Source organism: Mchenga conophoros, linkage group LG1, assembly GCF_057382185.1.
Source record: "Mchenga conophoros isolate Kocher_MC1m ecotype Shallow Benthic linkage group LG1, M_conophoros_male_GT1.1, whole genome shotgun sequence".
NCBI lineage: Eukaryota > Metazoa > Chordata > Actinopteri > Cichliformes > Cichlidae > Mchenga > Mchenga conophoros.
This window is the reverse complement of record NC_140526.1, coordinates 26499917-26513103: the sequence shown is the minus strand read 5'-3', so window position 1 is coordinate 26513103 and position 13187 is coordinate 26499917. Positions and strand designations below refer to the sequence as shown.

General features: G+C 39.2%; 1 protein-coding gene across 6 annotated transcripts in view; it reads left to right on the top strand.

The window, feature by feature from the left end:
* The window catches only part of LOC146583472 (protein diaphanous homolog 3-like), a 170647-nt gene that overhangs the window by 50277 nt on the left and 107183 nt on the right, over positions 1–13187 (top strand). The window contains exons 19-20 of one of the 6 annotated variants that reach the window (XM_085272160.1): positions 1568–1576; positions 12393–12425. The exons of the other annotated variants lie outside the window; for them this stretch is intronic. Coding sequence (XP_085128286.1) covers positions 1568–1576; positions 12393–12425 — 42 coding nt within the window. The remainder of the gene's footprint in view (positions 1–1567; positions 1577–12392; positions 12426–13187) is intronic. 6 annotated transcript variants of the gene reach the window in all.

Below are 13187 nucleotides of genomic sequence, written 5' to 3'. Positions count from 1 at the left end.
CCAAAGACTTAATGAATGTTGTCATGATTTTAACGGGTAAGAATAACTCAACCATGATAAATGATACACAGTCACCTTAATCATCACAGACTGTATTTGCAAGCTGAAAATATGAGTTACCTTTACTATGGTTTAGGTCTAGCTTTTAAAATGTATTTAAAACAAAATCAAATCAGGTGTACAACAGCCATGACTCTTAACTCTGTAGTTCACTCAAATTTATCCTCTCATTTGTGAGGTTAAGATAGTAACCATGAACAGCAGCATCCACAATTTGAGTCCCAGTGATGACCTTTATTATATCTCTCTCTTCCTTTATTTCCTGTTTGATTTTTAATTGCATTTGCTATTTATTATGGTGTTAGCCAAAGTTAATTATTATATCTATAACTGAGACTTATCTTATGTTGAATAATCACAAATAGTAAATTAAACAAAGTTATTGTTGTTACAATGTCAGCTTCTGAACTCAAAGGTTTAATCTGCTCCCTTGACAACTGAGGGCCATAATTGCTGCCTTTGTGGTTACTGTATCAGTTCCTGAAGTAAGAAGCCATAAGGGAAGAATGGAGGTCTTAAGCTTCACCAACAAACTCCAAAAGTCAGAGAATTACAAGTGGTGTAGGCTTTAGCTCTGTTATAAGTCATTGTCACAGATTGTGTGGTGACCTGTGCAATGAATAACATCAAAACAACTGGAAAATAGTGCATTTATTTTCATAACTGCACACATATGTAACCACAGTTTTTGTTTTTGTTTTGTGGAACTGTTTTTGCTGAAAAATCCCTGTGAACTTGGGCGGAATAATGTGACAAAATTGCACATCCATGTCAAAAGATTGGAAGTAGATGAGAATATTGTTTTACATTTTTTTGTGCAAACACAAGCACAACGGAAAATACATTGCAGAATGTTTAACTGGAACATTTCAGATTCTTATCTAGACATTAGATGTGAAATTTGCACTTTAGCTCCAGTCGCTGCTGTGAATGTGGCCAAAACAGTTATGCAGGTTTAAAATCTGGCAAACAATATGCCGATGCATGTGATGAGAGCAATCAGTCTGTGTAATGTGATCTATTCAAATGAGAGAAACAAGCCTCTGACATGTAATGTCTGATGTGATTATGACACAGTCATCATCAGCCATCGGTGTCATTGTTGCTTCAAATAAGTGTTGAATGTTAGAACATTACGTCTATTTCAATGAGCAGAGAGATCTCAAAATTGTGTGATGCATCTGCTTTTTGTTTGATTTTATTGGAAAGAAATCAAAATTGAACCTAAACTGTCATAACAATTATACATATTTCTTGGCAGTGCATATAGTACATGAACTCTTTCTATAGTCTCCAGCATCACTTTTCATTCAGTGTAGTGCTTTGTTATTTCTTTACTGACATCAAAAAGTCTAAAGTAATGCTTACTTCAAATAACACTGTCTTCTTCTTTTTTTCTGTTTGCTTTGTCTCTGCTTCTTTACTTTCTCTTTTCTTTTTTTCTCTTGTTTTCTTTTGCAACTTCTGCTTGGCTGCATGATCTGCCTTGATGTTTGCTCTACAACAGAAACAAAAGGTTAGTAGATTTTTTTTTATTTTTTTTAATTTATTTTTTTTAATTATTACTTGCTTTTCTTATCTTGCAGCATCAGTTTTAGTTGGTCCCAAACTAATTTCAGATATGTTACTGTGGGAGTTTGTGAAATTGTAACCTGCATGTTAGTCATGCACTGAGGGATTTCAATTGATCTGTTAAAGAAGCACAACCCCCATTACTACTTGCACCTGTATAATTGTATAAAGGTGCATGATGTTGACCTGACCTTTCTGAGCAGTATTTCTCCCCTACATTTTTTCTATTTAATTTTTTTTATTATTTACTTTTTTTTATAAAAGCTATTGAAATTTAAAAGGTTTTATATCTAGTTAAATCTGACAAACATTTGAAGTTGGGATTGTCTTGTACATTTTACTAAAAGTAAAAGCAGTTAATCATTATTATGATGCAGATTTGAAGACTGTAGTTTGTTCGTATTTTTACTCTTCGTACTCACCAGTGTTAAAGATAAGTCTTTGCAGGTAGGTAGTAGCTAATCTGAAGTATTTCGTGTTGCTCAAAATACTTGTTAGCCTGTTGGTTTAACATGAAGAGCCTCTTCTAACGCCTATAAAACTCTGTCTGTGGACCGTGTTACATGTGTTGCCAAAGCAACCACAGACTTGGATTTATTATGCGACCTTGTAAAGTTAAGTTGTAACATCATCCTTCAAGAGTGTAGACCTCCAGCCAGTGTTATAACTCTGTGATTGATCGGTGAATTATTATCCAAGGAACTTGTGTAATTTTAGAAATTGCGTCAGTCTAAATGGAGTCTTTTAATTTTACAGTGAATTTAGTTTTAACTTGCCATCAGCAGTAAAGAGAGAAATAGTTTAGAAAAGTAGATGATTTAGTTTTATAAGCAAACACTATAACTTCAAATCTCCCTCCAATTTTTGATATATCGAATGCTTGCGCAGTGCATTCCCCTTTGGGGTGGTTGTATTGACATAAATAGTTGTAATATCAAAGGACTAAGATTTATTTATTTATGTTTTTAACATTTGATGAACTCAGAGTAAAAAAGGCTTCTTTGTACTGTGCCTTTTACTTACTTGGACAGACAAGAAGAAAAAGCGGAGAAACAAACAAGCAAATGTACTGAGTGGGCAAGCAGAGAACGAGCTGACAGCTCTCAAAAGTGTTGGCAATTTCTGTGATTTCACGGATAGCCTCTGGAGAAGCTCTTTGAGAGTATCAGTGTCAATAGATAGAGATAAAACATGTATAACATGGCTTTCCTTTGGGTGTTAGTGAGAAGACAAGGTGAAAATCACAGAACATATTCCAGTCGCTGGCAGGTGGGGAATTAAGTACTATGAGGAACATGTCCTCTTTTTACTGCACTACTCATGTCTCATCTGTTTGTTGTTGTAGCTTCTGGATCAGCCAGCAGTGATGGTAATTTTTTAAACATAATGGGCACTAGTTAAAACAAACCTGTAGAGACCTGCCTTTTTGGTATTCAGTTGGATTTGGTTAAATGTTTGTTTTCATAAAATGAACGATTATTTCTTTGAGAAGTAAACTGGGAATGACTAAATTAGTGGTGCTGGTTTTTTTACATCATAAACTAAGCCAGGCTTAGGAAACACTAATATATTTTATTTCAATAAAGGAATATATTAATAATAAAAGCTAAGCCTACATGGTTGGATCAGCCATATTGTTAGGTCCATAATTTGTTGGACATTTGTTGGGCATTTTTTTGTAATTTGCCACTGTTCAGCACCAGTGTTTTTTTTATTGGTGTTTTTTTTTTTCTTTTCCCCCCACACAGCCATGATGTAATTAAAGCTGAAATGCAGACTTTGTGCTTTAATTGAAGGAGTTAAGGAATTCTAAACACTTTTGAGTGTTTGAGTGTGCTCAAATGTAATTGTACAACTGATTTATAAACAGTTTCATGGTCAGGTGAGGTCTATTCCCTTGGTGATAAACGACAAATTAAACAGATAAAAGTTCTGGAGTGTTAAGTTGCACTTGTTAGTTGTTCATTAAAGAGATGCTGGTGCAAGTGAAGGAGGCCATCGCATAGCTGAAAAAACAAAATGAAAAAGGAAAATGTTTAGGAGTGGTCATGAATAGAAATGGTGAGTTTGTCAAACCATGGGCTATACTCAGGAACAAGAACGCCAGATCAGACGTCGCCAGAAACATCTTTAAAAAAAAACAAAAACATGGTGGAAGCCGGACCACTAGTGTTTATTGATGATATGATTGCTGATAGAAATAACAAGATAAGTTCTGAAGTGCACTACGGGGCTGTACTAATGCTTGGATTGCTGCACATGCTCCAAAACTGATTGGACAGTGCTTCACATTGCAAAGGATAATGAGCTAAAGGCTAATGCAAAAACAACCCAAGAGTTTCTCAAGGCAAAGAAATGAGAAAGATCCTCATTGCCTGAGTCAGTCACCTGATCTCAACTCAGCAGAGCATGCTTTTCAGTTAGTGAAGACAAAATTGAAGACAGAGACCCACAAACAAGCAGCACCTGGAGGTGGCTGCATTTAAGGCCCGGTAGAGGCAATCACAGTCTGCACTTTGAACACTTGATTGTTTGATTTAAAAGTCACTGTAATGGTATAAAGGACTAACTTTGTAATCGTCCACATATGTGTCATTCTAATTCTAGTATATTCTATAATTACATCTTGATTCAGAATTTTAGAATTCCCTTTGAGATTTTGAAGATAAAATTTTAATTGTTACCATGTTCACATATGGGGGGGGGGGAACAATTTCTTTTTCTTTTTTCCCCATATGTGAACTTGTCAGACTGGCATGTTATATGAATATACATAGTTGCAGTTCGTGTTCTAAAGAGTAACATCTTAATTGACGTCTGCAGCATGTTTTCTTTCTATTTCTTTTTATCAAGGAGAGGGCAGAGAGACAGTTTTCGTCGCTATAGTGCTTGGAACAAAAATGAGCAACAACATGAAGAGAGCTGCCCTTTCCTGAGCCTTCTTTTCAACTAATAAATAACATCCAATTAGACGAAACCCTCAAAGATCACAAAATCAGTTTGCCATTTCTTCCTGGAATACAAGCATCCACTAATAACCTACCTCTACTGAAACGCTGCAAGACGGTAGACAAAAAGAAAGAGAAATGGAAAGGGTGTTGGGGAAAGAAACTGCTAAAAATTGAGAAACATAAGGAAGTTAATAGCTTTTTTTTATTATTATTATTTTATTTACTATTGGAGCCTGACCAATACAGGATTCAGCTCACATCGGCTGGTAAAAAAAGGTTCAAAATGGCCGTGGGCTGTTCTGTGTTATGCAACAAAATGCTTAAACTTTAAAATGTAGTTATTACAGAAGAGTTGGGAGAAAACAACACCACAGATAACATGCTGCGGTATTAGCAGCATGCTGTGTACTACTATACCTTTGGAAGAGATATACTTAAGGAATAATTCAAAACCGTCACAGCACATAGACTGTATGGTAATTTACACGTTAGCTTTGAAAAGTGGTTCTATGATTGTCTTAAATATACCGAAAAAGTTATTCAATAAATCCATATAATGCTTGCGTGGAGATGTTGTGTTAATTTGATCAGTGCAAACATAGTATTTAATTTGGTTTAATCTGATTACCAGTGGTGATGCTGTATTTGTTGTTGCCTTCCTAAGTTTTTGGTTGTTTCCCTCCTTTTTTTAAGAATACTGTACAATATGAATAGTGAATGTCTGGCAAAGCAGATAATTAATAGGAATCATAGATTAAGCTTGTAAACATATGCAGCTTGGGATATGTTTTAGCGTGATGATGCACGACTACTTAGTGAATAAATAATTTGAAGTCATAGCATGGTTATGCTTGGACAAGATGCTTCACGCCTATCCTTTTTTAAAATGTTATTTACTGCAGTGTAAAGGCTTTGGTTTGAGTCAGTGTCAGGCTCACTAGATCAATGTAGCCTGTTAAAGAGAAAGTTGAGGAAAGACGGTCTCTTTTCCTACTGCTGGCATGCTATAACAGATAATTAGACAGCTAATTTCCATATGAATATAATGGTCTGGTAAGGAAGTGTATTTGCATTGGTCCTGTCATTCTGCACAAGTATATTTGGGGAGCAGAAATTGGGCTGGTATGTAGGAGGGAATTAACTCGTATGCTTGGTTTGGCGGTTAAGCAGCACATACAGTAAAGAAAAGGCTCTCATATGGTGGTAAAGACCGGTCAGCGCTAACAGCTTTTCATCACTTGTCATACTCAGGCTGATGTGACACATTAAACAGCTGTGTTCATTCATATCCATGCCTCTCCCCTGTCAGCCTTCACTGCATTAACCCTCAGAGTATCTGTAAATTGGAGCCATTTAACATATGTATATGATGGTTAATGGGTTTCTCAAATGCAAGGTGGGTGTATTTCCTAAAACAAAAGCGAGAGCTTTTGTGGTCTGCTGCGTGGAGAACTTGAAAGGCTTTTGAATTACAAGAAAAGAAAAGAAGCTGAGGAGGTTGGTGGACACCATCACAGAATTAGGAGACGATTGAGGACTAGAGAAGGTGGGGATAAAAGCATTACAGTAGGCTGTCCTGTTGAAAATCATATGCCTAAATATTTTTTTGAGAACTTAGCATTATATTCTCATTTATGCTTATGTATTCTTAAGTTGCCTAATTACCATATTAATCTCACTTAGCTGGATAAAAATAAAAATCTGTGTTACCTCCAGAGGTGCACGGAGTGCAGCTTTGTTCACTGAGGGCAGGAATTAGCTTCTAAAATCACATCAAATGTTTTAAATATAGCTTGTTTTGAACCGCACTGACTATATGAGGATATCAGCAGCATGTCCATGTCTAGCTGCCTAGCAGTCAGCATTGCTGCTGATATATACCTGTTCTCATCAAATGGACTTTCTCTCCTGTGTGTCTCTGTCTCGATTGTGCTTCTTTTCTCCTTCTCTCTCGCTCTCTTTATGGTTTTGCTTTGACATTTTGAAGAATACCATTAGCTCTATAATGACTTTCCGTGTGGCTGTAGAAAATTTGTGCCAGTATGAGAGATCTCATCAAATGCATAATCATTAAAGGCTCTTTTCATTATTGTTGAAAGGGAACGTCCGATCACACACCGTACACATGGCTGTCTCCCACCCACCCTCTCACACCCTTATTTTACATCCAGCCTGTTATTTTCATATATATTTTGAACCCGCCACGCAGCCATATTCTGGTCAGATTACGAAATGTCTAATGTGCTACAGTGTGTGCTGGAGCCACACACCAATTACCTGGACCTGTGACAGTGTCCTGAAATGTTTGAAAATGTCACGTTTTTACAAACACGTACCCCCACCCTTTGCATTTTTTTTTTTTATGTGTGTGTGTGTGCTTAATCTTTTTCTATTTTCTGTTCTTTTCCTCCTCCATTGTTGTTGTTGAGTTGTGGTTTTTTTCCTGTCTCTGTTTCTCAAGCATCAGCACTTCAATTTAGTCCCAATTTGTGTTTTTATGTTCTCATATCATCAAAGTAATGGGCCGGCTCGTTAAAAACATATTTGCTTTCGCGACTTTATTTTTCTGCTGCGATTTTTCATCCACACGTGTAGGTTTGTGTATGGAGGAGGGAGGGGAAGGATACAGCGCTGGAAGTAGGGAAGGTAGTGGGCGCAGACGTGTTTGCAACAGCATAGGGAGAAAAACGGAAAAAATTGCAAATGACTTCAGAGGTGAATGATTTAGGCCGTCATCAATCCATTGAATGACTTGGGAAATGTTAGGGTGGGCTTAACAACTGTGCAGATCATACTGAGGCTGTGACAGTGAAATGAAATGGAGATAATAATGCTTCATACCTGATATGACAGAGCAGTCAGAAAATACTCATTTGTGTGTGTGTGTGTGTGTGTGTGTGTGTGTGCGCTTGTGTATGCACACGAACACACAGATGTATTAAGAGGGCACTGGTAGGTCTTCATGAGGCCTTTAGAGGGCACTACTCCACTGAGAAATAGACCATCCTGTTACATTCATCCCCACAGGCCGGTACACACTGATTAACAGAGGCTTCTAATCAATTATAAACCTTTTCATGTATTGTCAGTAACTTTTGATTTCCAAATGTGTATACTTGCACGTTCTCTCTGCGGGGTGTGTTCCTTTCTTTGTGAAGAGCAATTGGCCAGTATGTTGTAGATGCTGGTGCTCATACAGGGACACTTGAAGTGATCTTGGTATAGCAGGGATAGAGGAGGAGAGAACAGCCTAATGAAGTCTGTTAATTTGCTGCTATCAGAATGAAAGTCTCAGACTAATTATGGCCCTGGGTCATCTAGTCTGGATCACAGAGAGAGGTGGCCCTGGATGGTTCGCTTTGATTAGCTCACTCAAAATAGAGCCCCTCACTTCATTACTCTGATCTCCCTCTCTGTCTCACACTCACTGGCGCTCACAAAACTCTGGTGGGGAGGTTAGTCCATGTGCAAACAGACTAGTCGAGCTGTCATCGCTTTGCTGTTCAGGATGGAGGAGTGTATGCATCGATGAGGCGGAGAGGGAAAGGTGAGGGCAGGGTATGCATAGTCCAAGTAACTACTGGACATGTGTCTTATGTCTCTCGTGCTCTCTGTCAGGCTGACTGAAGTTCAGGACATATCTGGATCCGAAGCATATAGTGAGTCAACAGTCAAACTGTGCAGCTGGTTTGACTGTTCTCCTTTCCTTCTGTTGACTGTAGAGTTGACAGATGTGTCGGAATGGTGGATTTGTTCACTTGCTGCAGACAGCCCCCCTCCTGTGCATCAGATGTCTCACAGTGGATTTTGCTTCAGGCAGTTTTGTGTGTCTGTGTGTGTGTGGTGTCTGCACATTGAATTTCAAGGCCCCTTGAATTATCCCTGCCACAGAAACCCCTTTAATAGCAGTGATTTAAACTTTACCTGCATGACTGCCTTGATTGGCTATTGGAAACAACACACTGATTTAATTAGCCTTTCAAGTCTGTGGCCCTCTCAACTTTCCCCTCGCTGTGCGCTTATCTGCTTCCTCGGAGGAGGCGATTGTGCCACTATATCATTCCATAAATAATAAAGGCACATAGGAAGCGACATAGACAAACACAAGATGAAATGACGTGCACTCGCATGTTTTCCAGTAAGGTGTTTTTTTTTTTTCTTTCTCTGATTAGAAATCCAACCTGATAAAATAAAGTGGTGATCCGAGTGTAAAAGGCTGGGGCAAGGGAAGAAAGTAGGCTGTGTGTGTGTGTCTGAGAGAGAGGTGGGGTGGGGGATATAAGGTGTTACTTGCTTGTCTCTGAGGCCTGCCTGTCATGTCAGTCATGCTCTTTCACAGCAGTTTTATTTCTTCCACCACTCCCTTTAGTGCTTTGATGGCACAATTCACTGGTACTGCCTTGTGGGAAGCACTGCTGTGGTTGGGGATGTGTGTGTGTGCGTGCACGCAGGGGTGCACGTGGGTGTGCATGTGTGTGCAGTGTCACACATTGTCATATTTTTTTATCAAGTGCCTTTAAACTGTGCCAGAGATTGGATAAGAAGTACTCAGTAGAATTATTACAAGCAAGGTGAGCAGAGCAAAACTCTTTCAGAATTCTGGCTTTGGATCCTCATCTGACCCTGCAACTGAACATTACTGTGCTTTTCTTCAGAGAATAACACAACTTTTTATTGTGTACCCATTTATGGGTTTTTTTTGTTTTTTGTTTTTACAAAAACACAAATTCAGGTTCAGGTTCATTGTCACTTTTGGAATAATTCAGAATCCCTTTTCCCCTAAGGATCCTACACTGGAGGCAAAGAAATTGAGACGGCCATTCATCTTTGTTTTGTTTTTCATACTTATCTGTCCTCCTCCTTTGTCCACCGTCCCGCCATCACATTGACATTTATCACAAGCCTTCATGAAGAGACTTCTCACACTATGTGACGTTTGCTGTGGCAGAGCAGAGCCATTTTCTCATTGCTGGTGTCTGTTCCTAATGCACTGCTCTCTGCTGTCTTGTGATTGACTCCTGCTTTCCGTTTTCTGCGTTATCTGATCTCAGCTCCTGATCTTAACAGTGGTTTTAGTCGATGGCTGGGTTTGTAACTTGCCTCTTCCTGTCATGCTCTGATTCCATCTCTCTCCCTCTCTGAACAGGTGCAGCTTTTTATTCCTGTGATGTGTCATCTTTTTACACTTATTAATCCACTCGTCATTAGGTCTTAAAATATCTACTCTAGTCGCATCATACCTACGCTGTGCTCCTGTTCTGCTTTCGCTAGATGTGTAATGGGATGCAGACTCCCCACTGGTTTGCTCTCACAAGTGCATCCTTATCTTTCCTACTTCCTGGGTGATAGCGTAATCTGATAACTACAACTGTTGCCACTCCCTCTGATTGATTAACCACTGACCTCTGACCCTCCTGCAGGATATTTTAATTGGCTGATGTATAATGAGCAGGCTTCCCTGAAGAAGAGCTGTTTTAAGGCCAAAGAGGATAAGAGGGTGATGCTGGAAGGGGGCAATCCAATTAGCTGATTTAACCGATAACACCTGAGGTAGCTGTGTGCGTGCGTGTGTGCGTGCGTGCGTGTACTGTGTGCGTGCGTACGTTGGAGTAATGTAATTTCTATCTTTCTATCTCACTATCTCTTATACAATAGAGATGTCTCTAGCCCTTATGTGAGGACGCTTCATAGATTGTGACATAGCCAAGTGTGTTTGTGTGCTGAAACGAGGTTGTTGATACTCTGTTGTTATGTGTTTGAGAGTCTCTGTGTACTTCGTAATAAATACGATTTTGTCGAACTGCATGACGAATAGATCAATACAACATCTTAATGTAGTAAGCTAGAGGCGAGTTAGGGCTTTCCTCTTAGTACATCTCAATATTCAGGATTAAAAAAAATTATCTGGTGAATTACAAAACATGACGCTGTACATTTTGTCATTATTTATTTAAGAAGAATTAAGACAAAACCCTTACTTACCCTTAAAAAGGTAATCAGCAGCCAGGTGCTGCTAATCAAATGCACTTGATTAATTGAGTAAGTGTGAATGTCTCTATAAAAACAGAGGTTTTGACAGTTGGCTGGTCTGGAGCATTCAGGTTTGTGTTTACTCGATGCCAAAGAGCAAAGTTGTCACTAATGGTATTAGTGAAGCAACTGATGCTCCCCAACAATCTGGGAAGGGTTATAAGTTAATTTCCAAATCATTTGAAATTCAGCATGCTGTAGAGAAATATCATTTGCATGTGGAGAACATTCAGGACAGATGGCAATCTTGCCAGAGATGGACTTCCCAGCAAATCCACTACAAGGTCAGATGAGCTAGCCTTTTCTCTCTAAATAGAACATAGCAGCATGGCTTAAGTTTACAAAGTTGGATCTAAACAAACCACAAGACTTCTGGAACAATGTCATTTGAACAGATGAGACCAAAGTGGAGACGTTTGGCTATAATACATATCATATTTGGCAAAAAGCAAACGCATCAGCACCGAAACCTCACACCAGCTGTCAAGCACAGTGGTGAAGGGCTGATGATTTGGGCTTGTTTTTCAGCCGTAGAACCTGGGCACCTTGCAGTCATTGATACAACCCTGAACTCCTCTGTATATCAAAGTATTCTCGAGTAAAATGTGAGCCAGTCTGTCGGACAACTAAAGCTTGGCTGAAACTGGGTCATGCAACAGCACAATGATACCAAACGCAGCAGCAAAACTCCTACAAAAAGATTTGCTGCTGAAAAAGAGTGAAATCAAAGTGCTGTAATGGCCCAGTCAAAGTGTAGACCTCAGCCTGAATGAAATACTGTGGCGGGACCTTCAGAGAGCTGTGCATAAATGAATGAACTGAAGCATTATAAACATTATAAAGAAGAGTGAGCTAAAATTCCTCCACAAGGTTGTGACAGACTAATGAAATCATACAGAAATCAATTGCTTCAAGTTATTGCCACTAAAGGTGGTTCTAAAAGCTACTGAATCATGGGGTGCATTTTGAATTAGTTTTTCCTCAGTGAATAATGACACACTGACATATGTCATGTGATGTTGTTACCTACCATTTTTTTGTTATGTCCTGATATGTCAAACCATTGAAATGGCATAGGGTGTGTGTGTTCTTTCTGACTGTATGTGTGCTTTAAAACTTTGTTGTAAGTAAACTGTTGAGTTAACATGAATTATTATTCTAATGGGAGATAAATGCACAGATCCATTTAGCTTCTGTAAAATGTTGAATGCAGAAAAAAGTGGAAATTTATTCCCATCTTCATACAAATTTGCTTGTCTTCTTTGGAAACATTTCAGCCATGTTTAGAGCTGCAATATCAATAACAAAAAGGACATGCATACTATAATACAGAGTTTCTAAATGTCACACAAAAGCTGCACAAACACACACATTCACATTGCTCGTTTGTCCATTCAACTATCCAAAAGGTGTTATACTACCATTATTGATGAGGCTAGAAACACAAATGTGATGTTAGCAGTTGTGGTTAAAGACTACCTGATTTGGGGAAAAGAAGTTGGGAAGCTGTGAAAGTAAAGCATACATCATTTTTCATTTGATCTAGTGAATATTTGTCTGTTAAACCCACTCTTCCAAGTCAGATTTTAGAGCGTATTTGTGGTTTCCTTTCTCTTTGTGTTTCACGCTGCAGTGGACAGGAAGCATTCTTATAAAAATGTATTTTCATCTCTCTCCTCTATCCATGGTACACATTTTTCACTGCCCCACCCCACCCCTCCCCTCCCCTCCCTTGTGTCTCTTTTGCGTTTTGCTCTCTCTCTCTCTCTCACATCGAAGACTGTGAGGAGAGTGTACTGGCAGAGGAACCACGTAAGTCCAAGGATTGCTCAGTGTGTGGCCGTGTTTGTGTATTTGTGTGTGGTGCGCCATACTGTAGGTGTTCATGTTTGTGGACATCATACCAGTCTCTTCATGCGGGGGTTCACAGCATACCTCTTCACTTTTTAATTAGATACAGAATCCCTGAAAGAAGACTGAGTCCATGTGGAACAGCAGAAATACCTTTTCCTGTGGATTAACCCGTGTGCTCCTCTGATCTGTTCCCCTCCTCTCCTCTGCTTTCCTCTCCTCTTCTCCTCTACTTTCCTCCCCTCTCCTACCCTCTCACCACATACACGATAATTACAGCACCAGACAATTACCCCGAAAACTCCTGGGATGCACATTTTGTTCTCTTAATCTGGTCTCTTAAATAATTAAAACCAACCATGAACTCCTCTTTGTGATCGTGGCTCAAGAGTGTGTGTGAATGTGAGTGTGAGAGAGATGTGGGTGTATGTGTGTGAACAGATGTGGAAGCATACATCTCTGTGTCGTCTCATTGGCTTTCCTATCTACCAACAGCTCTGTCACAATCCCACCTACCTGCCTCCACGTGACCCTAAAGCAGATTTACCTTCACCTATAACATCTCTGCCGAATGTGCAACTCTGTGCTTACGGGCCCCGTACCTTAATCTCTCAGTGGTGTGATGAGAGAACTTCCCCATAATCCCTTTCTCCATGCTTCTCTACTCACATGGCATCATATCATTGAGTCATTCTTCGCTTGCAAAAATATGTAAATATATAC